The following is a 17,574-nucleotide window of genomic DNA, read 5'->3' as shown; positions in this document are numbered from 1 at the left end:
AAGCATCCCAAGTTCATGACACCTTCCCAGAGCTTTTCTCTCCCCAGGTGCCCTGGGTGGGAGTGGTCCTGGGTGACTCCTCCCTCACGTCACCCCATCGACTGGGGCACCTGGAGGACAGTAAGGGTCCTTCAACCCTATGTCCATCCCCCTTGCCCTGCTCGGTCCAGGCCCCATCCTCTTCTCCCTGGAATTCCGCAGTGGCCTCCTTACCAGCCTCACTGCCTCCCACTTCCTCCAGACTGGTGCCGGTGGTGGTTCTAAACTGGGAATCCATACTGTGTCAGTCACTTCCCTGCTCTAGAGCCTTCCACGGCTCCCCAGAGCGCCCAGGGTCAATTCATAGCTCTACTCCAAGCTCTTTGCCATCTAATCTCAGTTTGCCCCTCCCCATGCATTCCTTTTGAGCCCTACCGCCCACCCCACCACCAACCCTGCCAACCTCTGTTCCAACTAAAAACAACTTACTGTTCCCTAACAGGCCACTGACTTTGGGGACTGTTGCCTTCGCACATGCTGTTCCCCTGCCTGGAATGCTCTTCCCCACCTTGGCCACGTTTGAACCCCAAGTCTCCTCCAGGCAGCCTTCCCGAGTTGCAGGCTACCCCAAAGCCCCTTCGCCCTGGATCAGCATCCCCACCCCTCCCCAGATGAGGAGCCAAGTTCTGTGCAGCTCTGTGACCCCAGTGCGGCCCTTGGCACGTGGTAGGAGCCTGTGAGCTGCTCAGTGAATAAATGACTCAGAATGCAGAGGCAGTGCCGTGCCAGAGGGGAAGTGGTAGCCTGGGAATCAGGAGATGGGGCTTCCGCTCCAGGCTCCACTCCTGACCCCTCCCTGGTGCGATCATGAGACTCTCTGCCCCTCAGCTTCCTTCCAAGCTTCCAGAAGGAGCGCATCACTTGTCCCAGCCCTCACTCTGACCTGAGGGGCACCAAACCATTGCCTTCCTGGGGTTGCTCCCAGGACCTAGGCAGCTGCCCTGGAGGCCACCGCTGCCCCCACTGACCGCCCCCACCCCTTAGTCTCCTGGACGCTTAGCCAACAGGCTGAGCAGATAACAGGGGCTGCTCAGTCAAAGGCATGAGATTGGTGCCCGGGGCCCCATTCAATCCCCAGAACAGGACCTCGGGTCAGACAGCTTTATTCCACAGGGCAGCTGAGCTCACCTCCAGGTGAGCGTGGGCAGTGAAGGCCCGAGGAACAGGTAGGCGTGGGAGGACCCTGGACCTGGGGCTCCCCACCCTTTGGCCTGCAGTGGCGGCTGGCCCACTTGGCTGTCTCTAGGGCTCTGAGGGCCCTTCCTGCGGGAGCACCTTCCTCCCCCACCCCTCAAGTTAGGCCAAGGGCTTCAAAGGCTGGAATCTGCTGTCTGGAGAGGATGCTGGCCCAGCAGCCTCTGCGCTGGGGCGGGAGCAGGCGGGGGGCCCGGCAGCCACATGACTGCTGCTCGACCCTTGCCCACCAAAGTCAGCAGCGGAGGAAGGGGAAGGAGGAGAGAGAATCAGGAGGGGACAGGTTGGATGTGAACCCCCCCCCAGCCGGGCCTGGTGACCATCCCAGGCCCTCAGGGGAAGTCTCGACCACCAGCTGATGGCCCTTCTCCCTCCTTGTGTCCTCACTGGGGCAGATGTCAGGCAACAGGTTGCGGGAGAGGAGAGACACCACCTCCTGTCCCCACGGGGCCCTGCCACCGGCAGAATACTTGCTCCCCTGCCTGGTGGGCGCCCTGGGCTCTCTGAGTCCAAGAGGTGGGGGCCCTTGCTCTGCGGGGGCAGCTTCTCAAGTCAGCACCTGCTGGATCCAGCCAATCACACCTGTGATGCGGGTGTAGACGCCAAAGTAGTTGGGCCGACCACAGCCCAGACCCCAGCTGACCAGCCCCGCCAGGAACCAGCGGCCACTGGGCTCCTTGCACACCAGCGGGCCGCCCGAGTCACCCTGTAAGAGGGGAAGAGACAGGGCCAAGTCAGGGTAGAGACATCCCCTTCCAGGCAAGGGTCCCGACTGCTGGGGGTGTTCTGAGTGACACGTCCCCTTTGGAAGCCTCTGATAGACGGAGGCGGCCCAAACCAGCTCGGCCTGGTCTCCAGCCGGGCCTGGCTTTCGCGGAAGCGTGGGATGTGTGTCCCCACGCCCTGCCCAGCCCCGCCTGCCTTCTGTGGGCTCTAGTCCTCTCTGCTGCCTCACTTGGGCAAAGCGCCTCGCGGAGGGCAAGGAGCAGAGCTGGGCTTGGGCCTCAGCCCTGCCCCCCTGGGGTCTCTTCTGATCTGGGGCCTGCAACCTGGAGCAAGTCTCTCAACCTCCCAAGCCTCAGTTTCCTCATCCATAAAGTGGGGACAGCCAAGCCCACCTTGCCGTGAGGCTGCAGCAGGCCCTGGGTGACATGAGCAGCGCCCTCTCTCCCCGATCTGGCCCATCCCGCAGGAGTCACCTGGCAGGCATCCTTCTTGCCCCTGCGGTAGCCGGCGCACAGCATGCGGGGGGTCACCTGGTAGCGGTAGGCCTCACTGCACAAGTCCTGCGGGATCAGCTGCACGTCCACCTTCTGCAGGCCGTTGCTGGTGGGGCCTGCCCGGCGGGGTCGGGGGCAGAGGCGAGAAGATCTGAGGTGCCCGGGGCCCCCACTCTTCCCGTGGCTCTTCCTCTTGCATCTCAGGAGCCCCCTTCCTCGCTCCTGCTCTGCCAACCCTCCCATCCCCGCCCTCCACGTCTCCATCACTCTGTTCTGGCTCCTCCTCCGAGAAGCTCATGGTGACAGACCCCACCCCGACCCTGCCCAGGGCCTATCTGGACTAGGGTCCTCCTTAGGTCCTCCCCCCGCCACCCCTCCTGCTTGAGGCTTCTTGGCTGCCTCCCCTCCGCTCTGTGACAGCCCTGGGAGATTTTTCCAGAACACACATCTCACCCCTTCACTCCCCCCTAAAACTCGTCAGCGTCTCCCCACTGTCCAGCCAGCGCTTCTCCCGAGGAGCTTCAATCAACACTGTGCCTAGTTCCACCCGGAGATCCGGTCTGTTCGGCTGGGCTGGGCCCAGACATCTGTGCTTTTTCTCAAAGCCCTGATGCTTCGAGCAGGTCAGGAGGAGGACTCCTGGCTCCGGATCCGCACCCAGATCCACCGGCTCCCCTCTGGTGCTGGGTGTTCTCAGGGCTCCCTGGGTTGCCACCTGTGCTCTCGTCAGAAATGCCTTTCCCCTTCGCTGGGACACTGCTGACCTATCCTCCAAGCCCGAGCTCAGCCCACCCTTCCTCTGGGCTGCCACTGCCCCCCGTACCTCCCCATCCGTGTCAGCTCCCCAAAGCATGTTTCCTGTTTGTCTTTATATTTCCTTTGTCCAACTCGATGCCCGGCATATAGCAGGTGCTCATAAATGTGTCATTGAATGAATGAATGAGGAAGTGGACCAATCCTTGTTTTATACTATTCTCTGTCATCCTCTTGGACATGTCACTTTTCACCTGAGCCTCAGTTTCTCCGTCTTTAAATTATCCCTCAGTCCTGCCCACCTCCAGATTGTAAAGCACAGTACACATTTTTAAAGCCACCACCGCGAAGGGTGCAGGGCGTGGCTGTAGTTATGTACAGAACTGAGGGCTGGCCTCTAGGGATGGCCAGCTCCGGTCAGTGTAGGAGGGAAGGGGGGAAACTCATGTTTCTGAGAGGCAGCATCCAAACAGCAGGGGCTCTGGGGTCAGATAGTCCTGGGTTCTAGTCTCTGCTCCAACCCTCTCTGGCTGTGTGACTTTGAGTCACAGCTAAATGTCTCTGAGCCTCCGTTTCCCCGTCCTTAAGATGGGGTCCGTGATAACCAATAGCTAGGGTTATTGGATGGATTAGATGAAATCATGTTCCCCTAAAATCTAACCTCCATGTGGTAAGTGTTAATAATTAAGAGCCTCCCCCCAACACAGACACATACCCCGCCACCCGCCGCTGTCCAAGGAGCAGAGGGTTGGAGCTTGCCCACGGGCTGTGGGGTCCCTGGCCTGCCCCATCACTCCACACTTATCCCCTAGGATATCCTTCCATGACCTTGGTTCTCCTTAAATGCCCTTCTGGCAGGAAGGGAAGGGGAGAGGCCCACGGCCATAGTTAAAGGTTTTTTTTCCGTGAAATCCAGCCCAATTTAATCCCAGGACTAGCGGGCCTCTGGAGGGGAGCCCCAGGGCCCCCTGCCACTTCACCTCCAGGCTCAGAAGCTGCATGAGGGGGACCCATCCCATCTCCCCTGCCCGCAGTCCAGCTCACCACCCTCGCGCAGGGCACCCCAGCCCGTGATCCAGCAGTGCAGGCCCGGCTCGAAGAAGTGGGAGCGCGCGGGCAGGCAGACGGGGTGCACGGAGGCCGAGCGCACCACGGGGTGGTCGAGCTGCAGCAGGGCCACGTCATAGTCGTGGCTGTCCTCCTCATGGTACGGGTGCAGAAGCAGGCGGCTCACCTTGAAGGACACCTCACCCGGCCAGCGAGCGCTCTGCCACACTTTGCCCAGGAACACGGTCCACAGCGCCGGGGACGCCATGCTGAGGGCAGCGAGGGGGACTCGCTCAGCGGCCGCCTCCCCGATCCCATCCCAGATCCCTAGGGTAGCCAGCTTCCCCCCCGGGACACCAGCCTCCGACCCATCCCCGCCCTGCTCTGGAAGGCCAGGCAGCTGGTGGTACGGTGTTCAGTGTTGGCCCTGGAGCCCTCCTGCCTGGGTTCCAGCTCCAGCGTCATCCCTCCCGAGGTGTGTGTGCACCTCTCTAGGCCTCAGTCACCCCATCTGCAAAATGGGAATAGTATCATCTACTCATATGTTCCTGGGGGGATTCAATAAGACCGTGTATGTAAACAAACTAGCACAGTGCCAAGCATTGGCAGATCATTCTCTCCTTTTTTTCTGTGCACTTTATAGATGGGGCAGCTGGGAACGCCCTGAAACTCGCTGGTCCTCAGGAAGAGGGGGAGGGAGTTGGGTGTGGAGGAATTGGCAGAGACTGGGCTGTGCAGACCCCTGGAGGCCGGGTCAGCATCCAGGTCTTTCTCTACCTTGTGGGCAGTGGGGAGCCAGGGATGAAGTGAAAGAAGCTGGGTAGTCAGACCGCACCCAGAAGGGCACCCGGGCACCTGGGCAGAGGATGCAAAAGGGAACTGGGCTCTGGGCTGCCGGGGTGACCCAGGGGTAATGGTGGCAGCGTGGACAGGCAGTGGCTGAAGATTCTCCAGACCACTGAGAGGGCTTGCTGCCTCGCTGAGTGAGGGGAGGGGGTGCCCTGGTGGCTCCAGGCCTTTGGCAAGGACTGTGTAGACCCAGGACAGAGGAGAAGGTGTGGGGACAGAGTCCAGAACTGGCCGTGCTGGGGGGGGGGTCTGGGACACCAGACATCAGGCTAGGGGTGGAGAGTGGGTGCTGTCAGCCCACCACGGAGATAAGGAAGATGTCTGTAGGGCAGGGTGAGACGTCCCTTCTTGTGGGTTTCTCTGCCCCAGGTCACAGACAGGCATGCCTGGAGGAGGGGGTTTATGGCCTATGACCAGGTCAGGCAGTGCTGTTTTCTGCTGTCCCCCAGTGTCTAGCACAGCCCCTGGCACATAGTAGGAGCACAACGAACGTAGTTGAATGGATGAATGAGTAAATAAATGCATCACTGACCCAGCTGAAAGCAAGATACCAAAAGTAGAGCACAGAGAGGTCAAGCAGCCTCTCCAGGGGCACAGAGCGTGCCCGCGGTGGAGCCAGGGCTGAACCCAAGTGTCGGAACAGCCAGTCTGAGGGGCTTCCCACCGCCCTCCCCTCTGTCTGCTTAGGTTTCAGACACACCGTCCCCCGTCACAGCCTTCCCTACCCCACGTCTCGCGGCCCACGTCCCCGCGCCGCCCCCCTCACCTGTCCTCCTGGAAGCAGTGGGCAGCTGTGATGACCCAGCGGTCAGCGATGAGGGCCCCCCCACAGATGTGTCGGCCCCGAACCTGGAGGCTGGCCTGCCAGGGCCACTCGCCCTCCGAGGACTCGACCCCGCCCACGATGCGGCCCGAGGGGCCCTGGAGGCCACAGTCTAGGGGTGGAGGAGGGGGCAGGGATGGACAGAGGGCGAGCGGCCGCAGAGAAACAGACACAGAGAAAAAGAGAAGGGGGAGGCATGAAGGGCGAGCAGAGGAACGACACGAAGGGGACAGGGAAAGAGAATGAAGGGGCGAGGGAGGGAGAGAGGCGGGCAGGACCCACACCAGGGGGCAGAGGCGGGGTAGAAAGAGACTGATGGACAGACGATGAGCTCTCCCTCCAGCTCCGCAGGGGGGGTACCTCCCTCGCTCCCACGCTGGTGGAGGGGCATGCCCCCAGGGCTCACCGCAGTACTGCTCGTCCGAGCCGTCCTTGCAGTCGGGGTGCCCGTCGCACTGCGGGTTGGGCTTCTTCACACAACTGCGGTCCTCACACTGGAAAGTGAAGGTCCCGCAAGGCACCCCTGGAATAGAGGGGGTGGGGGCAGGGCTTAGAGGGTGGGTCCCTGAGCCCAAAGGAGCCTCCAAAACAAGGCCAGGGAAGACAGAGCCTGGAAGAGGCCAGGAGGCGACCGGGGAGGGGTCTCTTGACCCCACTAAAGGGTTCCCTGAGGCTTCTTTAAGGTCCCCTAAAGGCCATGTCCCCTCCGCACCCCTCGCCCCCCACGCTGGTCTGTTAAGAGAAGGCAGTGTCTCCCCTCTCAGACCTGGGCTCCTGACCGTAAGATTATGCCTCCCTCCAGGTATGGTACCTGAGGGCAGACCCGTGCCTCCACTTTCAGCCCAGTGAGGCTCCCAAGAGCGTGGGTCTGCCTCTCCCATCAGACTGAGCTCCCCTCCCAGCCTGGCAGCCCTCCGGGCCCTGCCCCACCCAGCCACACAGCTGCACCTCGCCGCCTTCACCGTGAACAGCTTCCGCCTCCACAGTTTTCGCCTGCTCTCCTTTCCTTCGCTACTTAAATTTTACCTCCCTTCAAGGACCAATGGACAAACCCGTAGTCAGAGAGATCCATGGATGCATGGATGGAGGATGGAACAATGGACATACACAGAGGCAGTTGGGTAAACCAGTAAGTGAGTAGATTGATGGCTTAGCGGATAGGGAGATAGGTGGTTGGACAGGCCGATGGATGGATGAGTGAGTGAGTGGATGTATGAATCAATGGACAGACAAGATGGTTGGGGAGACCAGAAGATGGATGGATGGATGGATGGACGGACATATAGGCATACTTATAAATGGGTTGGGAAGCATTTGGACAAGAGGGCAGAAAGCTTTGCGGAAGAAGCATGCAGAAGGGCTGGGCTATCTGGCCGAGCCCGTTCTTCGGATCGCCTCTAGATACCTGGTCGTACCCCGCCCTACCTTCCTGGCACAGCTCTTCATCACTCCCATTGAGACAGTCAGGCTGCCGGTCACAGACCCTGGACAGTGAGATGCATGTGCTGTCCTCTTGGCACTGGAATGTGGCTCTGCAAACTGTATGAGGACACAGGGAGGGGACAGGTGGGAGGAAGCCAGAGGCACCGGGCTGGGACTTGGCACTGCCTGTGACTGTGCATTGTACCGCACGTCATGACCACAGATCTCTTTCTCAGCTACTTTACGCCTGAGTGTCACAGCAACCCTGTGAGATACTCCATTTCATCGGTGGAAACAGAAATGAAGTGACTTTTCCAAGGTCACCTGGCTGAACCGGAACTCGATGCCAGATGTTCTGGTTCCAAATAGGAGGCACCTTCACGAGCAGGATAAGAGGATCGGCGCAGAGGCAGGCACACCTCCCTTCCCTCCTGCTTCTCTCCCCACGTATGTAAAACTTTGATGGGATGCAGGTGGTCTGGGGAGATCAGACTGGAACAGGCTGTACTGATGGTGACTCTGGGAGCCAGAAGCCAGGATTCAGAGGCAGAGGTATTGATCCAAGGGAGCCCTGGCCCGGGGGCCATCAGGGCCCTGAGCCCCTTCTGCCAGGGCTGGGCAGTGGTGAGCACAACCTCAGGAAGAGTTGGCAGCTCCAGTCTGAACCCCTGCGGTGGAGGACCCCACTCGGAGGAGGCAGATAAAGGATCCTCTCCTTGGCCAACCTGGGTCTGCTGGGCTCTTCTTGATAGCCTTCCCCCTTCCGGTCCTACCCTCCCTCATCTGCTCTGTTCCTTCTTGGATGGCTGTCCTGGCAGAAGGCTGGTGGGGATGGCCTGGTGGGGAGAAGCGCTGAGCTGGGAGTCAGGACACCTGGGTCCCAGCTTGTCCCTGTCACTGCCCCACTGGGTGGCCCTCAGTCTGTGCTTCCACCGTGCCATCTCAGCACCGCGAGGGAGCCATACTTCCTGGCTGCTTCTAATGGGAGCTGCCTGTGTGGGGCGGGTTTCAAAAGGGTGGGCTCAGCCCAGCACAGAGGTGAGGAGAGAGGAGCGACGGGGTGGGCGGGCAGCTCACCACAGTTTCTCTCATCCAGGCCGTTGGGGCAGTCTTTGATCCCGTCGCAGGCAGGCACACAGAGTCCATTCACAGAGCAGAGGAACTCTCCGGGGCAGGCTGGACAGGGAAGGAGCCATTAGGACACGCGTCAGCATGAAAACACGTGCAGACACGAGGCACCCGTGTGCTCATGTGTGTACCCACACGCCTGTGTACACGGTCCGTGTGGACATACATGTCCGGGCACATGCACACAGCACACACTCGGGTAGGTATGAGTGTCTATACCTCATGAACACGTATGACTGCCTTGCACACGTAAGCACACACAAAGCTGCATATGTTCGTGCACACACACACACACACACACTCCTTTTGACCAGCCTCTTGGCGCTTCCAGGGACAGCTCAGAGGCAGAGAGAAGCTGCGGGCGCTTAGGGGGTCCCCGCCCCAATCCCCAGCCTGCCCACACTCACGATCTGACTGGTTGTACAAGCCGTAGTGCACCTGCACGCCGGGCCCGGTGAGGGAGATCTGGGACGTGAAGTTGATGGTGATGCCAGCAGTGGCCACCACAGGGATCCTCTCGGCGTAGGGCTGCAGGGTGCGCAGGCCACACAGCCTGGGGGTGACCAGAGACAGACTCAGGGCCACACGGTCTGGTCCAAGGCAAGGGACAGCCTGGGTCCCCGTGTACAGACAGGGCAAGGACAGGGCAGTCGGAAAGGAAGGGGGAGCCACAACCCCAGCCCACCCCCACCTCCTCTGTCTTGATTTCTCCCTTGGGTGGCCACTCACCCCCAGAGTCATCTAGAAAGCAGCCTGGCTATGTCACTCCCCTGCTCAAAAACCTTCAATGGCTCCCCATTGCCTGCAGGATAAAAGTTAACGTCTGGACTCTAGTTCCAGTCACCTAGGAGCTGTAAGAGTCTAGCGAGTCAGAGTCCCTCTCTGAGCCTCACTCTCCTCCCTTGTAAAACAAGGGAAATTATCATGTCTGTTGACCTGACATCTGACAAAAGTCTCCAATGTGTCAGTGGAAGCAACAGTCCTTGACTGGTCTACTCTCCATAGACTGGAAGGGATGTTCCTCCTGGGCTCGGTGTGGAGTGAGAAGGCAGCCTCGCTCCCCATTCAGGCCGTTCCCTCCCACTGAGAAGCCTCCACAGCCCTGGTGGCTTCCCTGTGACCCTCTGGGCATGAGGGAGGCGCCAGTCCCGCTCCCACGATCAGCAGTGCCATGCTGATGGGCAGCACCTTCTCTGTGAGTGGCCACACTCGGGTGGGACCACCCCCCAGCTGTGGGAGCACACTCACATCCCTGTCGGACACCCCCGTCCCCATCGATCACGCTCTCGTTCCCACAGAGCAGGTGGAATTCCCCGCAGGGAGCAGGTAAGAATCCTCCCGACTCCAGGGTGAGGGGCACGGCGCTCATCCCACACGGTGCCTGGTCACACCTGGCCTTACAGAGCAAGAGGCCATGCTTTCATGGAGCGGGCGCAGCCACGCCCCCCAAGCAGCGGGACCCTCCTCAGAGAGCAGCCTGGGGTTCCCTGCCTTTCCAGGCGGGACACCCCCAACAGAACAGATGGGTTGGCCCCATCAACTCCTAGGAATGCCCCCCACAGGGAAGGGAGTATCCTCACAGAGCAGACAGGAATGCCTTTACAGGTGAGGGAAACACCCAGAACACGGGTGGAAAGGTCTGCAGACAGAGGTGAAAATGCCCCCAGCCGAAAAGGTAGGAGGAAGTCAAGAGAGCAAGTGGGAGTGCCCCAAAGCATGATGGGAACATCCCACAGCAGATGCAGCAGCCCACAGAGCCAGAGGCCAGAGGCTTCCTCAGAACTTCCAGAACACGGCAAGCATTTAATAGTTCAGTAATAGTTGGAGGTCCCGTTGCATGGGGATTTTGAGGTTCTCACAGCAACTCCACCCTGTGAGGAGGGATTGTTCTCATCCCGGTCTCCAGATAAGGCTCAGGAAGGGAAGTGCTGAGGTGGACGAGAAGCCAGCCTCCTCGGGACCCAGGAGGCCCCACCCAGCCTGCACTGTGGGGAGGTGCACCCTGACCGTCACTGCCACATGAGCTCTAGGGGCTGAGCCCTCACGTTCCCCATGACTCCCCTCAGACCTGGCCTAAGGTTTAGTTTCCCCATATACTGTTTGCCTGCAGTGATATTCTTGCCCCCATACCAATAAAGAGTTCTCAAAGTATGGTCTGGGGACCACTTGGGGTCCAGAGTAAAAATTATTTTTATAATAATTCTCAGGTATCATTTGCCTTTTTCACTCTCTTCTCACACAAGGTAGAGTGGAATTTTCCAGAGCCTATGTGATTGATGTGTAACCCATTGAATGCGGAAGCAGGTGTGGGGATTCATTTGTGGTCTACTAATCCAATTATTAAAGAAAGTTGCAAAACTGTAAAACGGTGATATTATTCCTCGCCAAATGTTTTTATTTTGGGAAATATAATTAATTTTTCATAAAATATGTCCTTTATGTTAAAATGTAATGGGTTTCTTATTATTTTAAATGAACTGATAAATATTTTAAAATGTTCTCGGTTTTCATTTCTAATACTGTAAATATAGGTTAAAAATATAGTTTTTATACAAGGCATAAAACTCTCTGGGGTGCTCCATAATTAAAGAGTATAGAGGGGTTCTGAGATGGAAAATTTTGAGAACCACTGCTCTGCAGCCCAGGGGGACCAGAGCGGGATGAGGTGCCACCAGGGGGCGCTCCTGAACAAGCCTCGTCCTTATCCTTTTAAAACTAAGGAAGCAAGGGGGCGTTGTGGTTTGTTTTTAAAGTAGATAAACAAATGCTATCATGGATTACTATCCCCAGAGAATTGCCCTGGAGAGTGGACAGGGGATCTGGGGGCTGGGAAATACCAGGCAGGGGGAAATGAGGAACCAGGTGCATTCCCGAATAAGGTTCAGGGGCCTGGGGCACCGTCCCCAGACAGTCACGGGAGACTGTGGAGAGACAGGGAAGGAACCGGAGCCGGGTTGGAGGGCAGTGGAATGTTTCAGTTTATAAGAATTTGAGGGCTGCGTGGTCACCTCAAGCCTTGGCCAGAGGCTCTAAGACACCAGCGTCAGCCAATAGGACATTTCTCTACTGGCATCCAAGAGAGGATTCCAGGATCAGCCTGGTACTCAGGAGCTGCTCAGCCTGGGCAGCATTCAGTTCTCACCCTGGAGGCCTGGGGCAGACAGGAGGTGGCAGAATTTCTGGGGCGAGGCTCTTCATTAGCAGGAGCCAGAAAAGAGGCTGTAATCTGGCGACTCAGGCTGAATCACTCGGCCCGAGGGTGATCTACTTAGCCTGTGCAGTATTAAAAACTGCTTTTCAAATGCAGTTGCCAGCTAATTTCACATAACATCTTAGATTCCTGCTTCTGAAAAATAAGCCCTAGAAACACTGGCTGGAAGTGATCGGAGGCTGCCCGAATTAGGCAGGGCACGTGTGGCCCAGCTAACCAGGTTCCTCCCGCCCTCCCTCTCCCCCACACAGCCTGCCTCAAGGAACTACGCACGCACTGGCCTGGCCCCTTTGCACGTCATCATTTCTGGTTCTTGCCGAAGTGCCTTCTGCGTGAGGGTTTGCGTCCTCTGGCTCTCCAATCCCTCCCCATCCACCAAATGCTGCCGCCTCCCCCTCAAACCCTGTCCAAGGCGCACCAGAAGTCTGAAAGCTGTGGAGTCCACATCTCTTCTCAGCTACAAAGTGCTGGGGGTCTGAAAGCACATTTTTGCACCGGGGCTGCCTTGCGCTTTCTCACTTTTCTGGATTTGGAGCATTTTCCTTCTTGCCTCACCTAGACAGTAAGCAGGGATCCGGTCAACCTTGCATGTCAGCAACTCTACACAGGGAGGAGTTCAAGAAAGATTGGATGGTAGATGGATGGATGGATGGACAGAAGGAAGGAAGGGTGGGTTGGTGTATTGATGGATGGGTAAATGGATGGAAGGAAGAAAGAATTGGTGGATGGATGGACGGATGGATGGATGGATGGATGGAAGGAAGGAAGGATGGAAGGATGGATGGAAGGATAGATGGATGGATACACACATACATGCATTCCCTTCCCTAAAGACAGGTTAAATGGGAAAGACAGTCAGCAAAGACAAGCACTAAAAAAAGGGAGGACACCAGTCTCACTTGGTGGCCAGAGCGGTGGACCTGAAGCTGCAGAGCTGAGGCTGAGGCTGGGCTCTGCCACGTGAACCAGCTGTGTGACCTTGGGCATCTGGCTTAACCTCAGCAAGCTCCCATTTTCAAGTCTGTAAGATGGGGTGATAGCTCCCTTGTAGGGTGTTTTATGGCATGCGTGAGAAATGGTTTCTTTGAAAACCAGCTGCTATCGTCGGGCTGTGAGCTCACCAAGGGCAGCAGCTGGAGCTCCTTCTTCCTCATCGCCAGCACCCGGCAGTGCCCGAGGAGGCTCTGTGGCCGCCCAGGGGATCAAAGGAGCAGAAGGGCCGCCCCATAGCCAGGCCGGGCCTGAGGGGCTCCAGCAGGCCTGAGGAGCCAGGGGCTCTGCCTGTCCCCATCGGTGAAGTGGAAATGGTAGCCGGATTTCACGAGGTCAGCTCCCTGCCCCGCCCCCAGGCCACTCAAAGGGCCTGAGGCCTCTGCTGGGGAGAAACTGGGTAGAAAACAGGGAGGTAGGGGGAAGGCAGAAAGGGCTCAGGGGAGTGAGGTGACAGTGCCCAAGGATGCCCCGCCCGTGGGGGAACCCGCCCCAGCCTCTCCTCATCGCTGTGCTGGCACCTGAGGGGTGAGACACCCTCTCCCCACACCCACCCTCTGTCGCTCCTTGTCAGTGGCCATGCTGGGCCCCAGGACGTGCCTCCCCCTCCCTACAAATCCTGTGCCTCGAAATCTACACCCTTCCCCGGACCTCTTGTGTCTTTACCACCCACACAAGCAGATTTTCCAACAAATGCTTATTCAGAGAATTTCCCAGCAACTACATAGGCTGCTGGTTATCAAAAAAGATCAGAACTAGAGGAAATGGTTTGTCCGGTGCTTACAGTCTGGAGGTACACCTCTGCCTTCCCTTCCACCCTCAGACACGGGCAGGAGCCTGGGGGCAGGGGGTCACGAGTCTCCACCGCGGGACCCCGGACCCTTAACGAAGGTCTGAGAAGTCAGGGATGGGACTTCCCAGGCTGCTCTCGGAGCCGACGAGAGGAGAGCCCCAGAAGCTGTCCGTCCCCTCAGCGGGATGCCAGTGCGTTAGTCGGGATGGCTCGGCCAAGGGAGGGAACAGCTGGCACAGCTGCTCGGAGGCTCTGCAGGAAGATTCCGCTTGAGTGTGAGCGCACAGATGAGCACGCATACGTGCATGGATGTGCGCACACAGGCCCGCACGCCGCCGCACACGCTCTGGATCACGCTGCCTAGCTCAACTCCGGTTTCTCTAGTTACGAGCTGGGTGACTTTGTGTGAATGTCTTTGCCTCTCTGTGCCTCAGTCCCTCATTGGTCTATGAAGGAGGCAGTGCGGGGCCTGCTTCCTCACCAGGTTGCTGAGGGTGACGGAAACGGCACCTGAGCTCTGGGCCTGCCTGGTGCAGAGCCCAGAGCCGGTTACGAACTCATGGCCAGTGCCTTCTGGAGCTCCTGCCCATCCCGGCCTGCAGGAGCCGGCGTCCTCCACCCACGATCACACTTACTCCTCCCTGGATGGGGACCTGCTGCTTGCCCACTTTTCAGATGAGTTACCTGAGGCTGGGAGGGGTGAGTCCTTGCTGAATGGAAGGAGAGGAGCCAGGGTTTGAACACTGCTGTGTCTCATTTCAACAGCTAAGCTCTTTCCACCTCTCCAGCCCAACTTGGAATGACGTTTCATTAGGAGCTAATAAACACAACTTATTGGAAGACATCTTTCTGATGGGTAAATAATAAAAAGTTGGGGCCCTGGACCCTGGGCAGGCTTAACCCCCTTGTTTTACAGATGAGGAAGGGGGTGTACCCAGAGTTACATACAGAAACCAGGTAACCAGACTACCCCAAGCACATCTTCAACCCCCCCAGCAGGTGGGGGAGGCTTGGGAAGAGAGAGGAGGGGGTGGGAGTGCCAGGTCTTGTCAAGCCTCACCCTCCCACCCCACCCACAACCCAGCTGCACCCTGGTCCCTCGCCACCACTTCAAAAGTGCAAAAAGACAAGGACAAGAAGCCAAGTCTTTAGTCCTCCCTAGACCTCAGTTTTCCCACCTGTACAATGGGTGAGGGTAGGGCTCGATGGTCAGCCCAGCCCACTTTCTATAGCTCAACGGTGCTTTGAGACAGTGGGGAGGGTGAGACCCCTCCAACCCCGACAGACTCTGTCACAGTGCCTGAAATTTCACCATTGCACTATCATTCCTTCTGATGAAGACTCTCCCCATCTGTGGTCCACACTTGAAACGCAAGGGTAGCTCATGAAGTCCCAGCACCCAGTGCCCACACCTTTGCCTGACCCTCCTGGCTACGTCAGGGAGGCAGGAAGAAGGCCCTGCAGGGGGAGCACGTTATGGACCACCGTGTGTCCTGCTGTTCATGGCTAGTGGTGGGCACGGGAGAGAGGCCCTGACTGCGGACCCACCTGGGTACCACTTAATCCCACTGAGCCTCGATTCCCTTCTCTGGGAAATGGAATGATGATGCCTCTGACATCACAGGCTGTCGGGCCATGAACTGATGCCCTGTGCTAAGCACCAAGCAGGTGGAATGGGGCGCCTGGTGCCAGGGCCTGTCTCCCGGCTAATGGAAGAGCCATGGCGCTGGGGGCTAAGTGTGGGAGCATCAGACCCAGGCCCTTCTCGCCCCTTCCTAGCCCCTCGCCGAGATATCAGATTCAGCTCTGGGGTTGAGAGGGTGGCGGGAAAAAACGTTATCATCACGTGAAGAACACTCTCAGGGTCACTCTGGGCTCCTGACACTGGGGGGTGGGCCCAGCCATCCTCAGTCTGGGAAGCCCCCAGGCAGGTGGGGAGGGGCCCTGAGGGAGCACCACAGAGGATCAAGGGCGCCAAGCCCAGAAATGCCACCCACATGCTGGGACCCGTGGGACAAGATGCCTTCTGCTCTCCAAAAAGCACTGGGCCGGAGTCACACCACCTGACATCATCCCCAAACAGCACAGGCCTGAACTCACACCCTTGGCATGTCTTCTTTTTCCTTTTAATCATGGTCCCTGATAAATTGCAAAATCCCTGGAAAGGATGATGACGAGTCAACGAGCATCCCTGTCCCCTTTTGTCTGGCAGATGCTTCTCAAAAGGATCAACCGATAAGCAAAATACAAGCGTTGGACTTCCCTGGTGGCGCAGCGGTTAAGAATCCGCCTGCCAGTGCAGGGGACACGGGTTCAAGCCCTGCTCCGGGAAGATCCCACATGCCACGGAGCAACTAAGCCCGTGCGCCACAACTACTGAGCCCGAGTGCCACAACTACTGAAGCCTGCGCACCTAGAGTCCATGCTCCGCAACAAGAGAAGCCACCCAATGAGACGCCTGCGCACTGCAACGAAGAGTAGCCCCCGCTCGCTGCAACTACAGAAAAGCCCGCGTGCAGCAACGAAGACCCAACGCAGCCAAAAATAAATAAATAAATTTATATATTAAAAAAAAAAATACAAGCATTGGTGAATGTGGACACCAACCCCAGAATCCAAGAATTCCAAAGTCCTAGAACTTTCCAATTTTAGTGTACTGGAATCTTGGATACTCAAAATCTGTGAAACCAAGAAATCAAGAACCTTGCATATTAGAATCCCAGCCTCCGTTAGACCCCTAGGAGCTCAGGGTTGGAAGGCGAGCAGAGGCCCAATCTGCTATTAGATGGAGAATCTTCTCTTCAGTATCTCTGGACCGCAGGTGGGGAGGGGTCTCCCCAGATCTGCAAGGCTACTTTGAGATCCCTTCTCTCTCCCCAAGCCTCTGTCCCCCCTGCAAAAATGGAGCCATGGGAGGGTGTCCTTCTGCTTTCCCTCCATGCCCCCAACTCCCCTCCCGCCCCGTTATCCCCTGTGCCTGACCCATCCTCCCTGCCTCTAAGGGACGCTCCCGCACAGCATTCAGACACAGAGCCCCTCCCATTGTAAATATCCCCTCCCTTGAATGCCCTAGTTCTCTCCTTCACTCCCCAGACCAGGGAAAGCGCGTCTGCACTGCCTCCACTCCCTGCTTCCCTTGCAGCTCTCAGGACCAACAGTGGCCCACAGGGTGCCAGCCGCAGTGGGCATTTCCCAGCCTTCATCCGACTGATCAAACTGCAGCACGCCGACCAGAGGATGGCCTGGCCACGCTGTGTCCTGCCCACCTCCCCAAGGGACTCAATTCTTCCTCAGGAACTTTGTCACCGGGGGGCCAAGGGCAGGACAGAGAGCAAGGGCTGGCGCCCCACAGGGGGCACGGGTGACTCAGGGTGGCCCTGGGAAGCGGTCGGGTTAGCAAAAGCAGCACGGGCGCTGGCTCTGCAGCTTCACAGCCGGGAAGCCGCTTGAATGTGGCCAACAGCAGGGAGCGGGATAAGGCAAGAGGTGTCTCCATTTGCACTTGTGTGGGTTTAGGGAAAGGCACCCTAGCACTGCTGAGTCCTGTAGCTCTGCATCATCTCACTTAAGGATTTGGGGCGACAGCACCCAAGGAAATGAAACCATTTCACTCTAACTAGGACCAACATCCAAGGTGGCTGACGACAAATGTGTGTCTGAGACTTCTGGGTGGCAGGAGGGGAGGCTGAGGCCTGGGTTGGGGGCCGGGACAGGGCAGGGACTGGATCAAGGGTGAGGCAACGGGCATGATGCCCCTCTGAGGTCCCAGACCTGGGCTCCCGAGGGGGGTTACCTGCAGGGACAGGAAGGGGGTTCCGGGCGGGTACCTCCGGTTCTGGATGGTCCACTGGCCTTGGGTGCACGGCATGTCGTATTTCTGCCTCCGCAGAGTGTACGCATCAAACCAGAGGGCCAAGCCGTAGTCCAGGGAGGGCACCTGGGACAGAGGAGCCAGTCACCAGGCGGCCACCTCCCAGGACAACAAAGCGGGGAAGGGGCCTGCCAACACAGAGTGCCGGCTGGGGCTGAGGTCTGTCAGTCACTCAGCAAACAGGCGTCGCCATGGCAACAGAGCCATCCCACCCGCCCTGGAAGGATTGGTACC

At 58.2% G+C, this 17,574-nt stretch overlaps 1 protein-coding gene across 1 annotated transcript in view; it reads right to left on the bottom strand.

The window, feature by feature from the left end:
* Positions 1 to 1,780: 1,780 nt before the first annotated feature.
* Positions 1,781 to 17,574, bottom strand: part of TMPRSS6 (transmembrane serine protease 6) — a 31,060-nt gene continuing 15,266 nt past the window's right edge. The window contains exons 9-17 of the mRNA XM_065887253.1: positions 17,297 to 17,406; positions 8,883 to 9,028; positions 8,425 to 8,523; positions 7,351 to 7,464; positions 6,332 to 6,448; positions 5,869 to 6,037; positions 4,251 to 4,522; positions 2,433 to 2,569; positions 1,781 to 1,939 (exon numbers count right to left, since the gene is read on the bottom strand). Coding sequence (XP_065743325.1) covers positions 1,781 to 1,939; positions 2,433 to 2,569; positions 4,251 to 4,522; positions 5,869 to 6,037; positions 6,332 to 6,448; positions 7,351 to 7,464; positions 8,425 to 8,523; positions 8,883 to 9,028; positions 17,297 to 17,406 — 1,323 coding nt within the window. The remainder of the gene's footprint in view (positions 1,940 to 2,432; positions 2,570 to 4,250; positions 4,523 to 5,868; positions 6,038 to 6,331; positions 6,449 to 7,350; positions 7,465 to 8,424; positions 8,524 to 8,882; positions 9,029 to 17,296; positions 17,407 to 17,574) is intronic.

This window comes from Phocoena phocoena, chromosome 11 (assembly GCF_963924675.1).
Source record: "Phocoena phocoena chromosome 11, mPhoPho1.1, whole genome shotgun sequence".
Lineage (NCBI taxonomy): Eukaryota > Metazoa > Chordata > Mammalia > Artiodactyla > Phocoenidae > Phocoena > Phocoena phocoena.
Note: the sequence above shows the minus strand (reverse complement) of the source record. Positions and strands in the feature narration are given on the sequence as shown.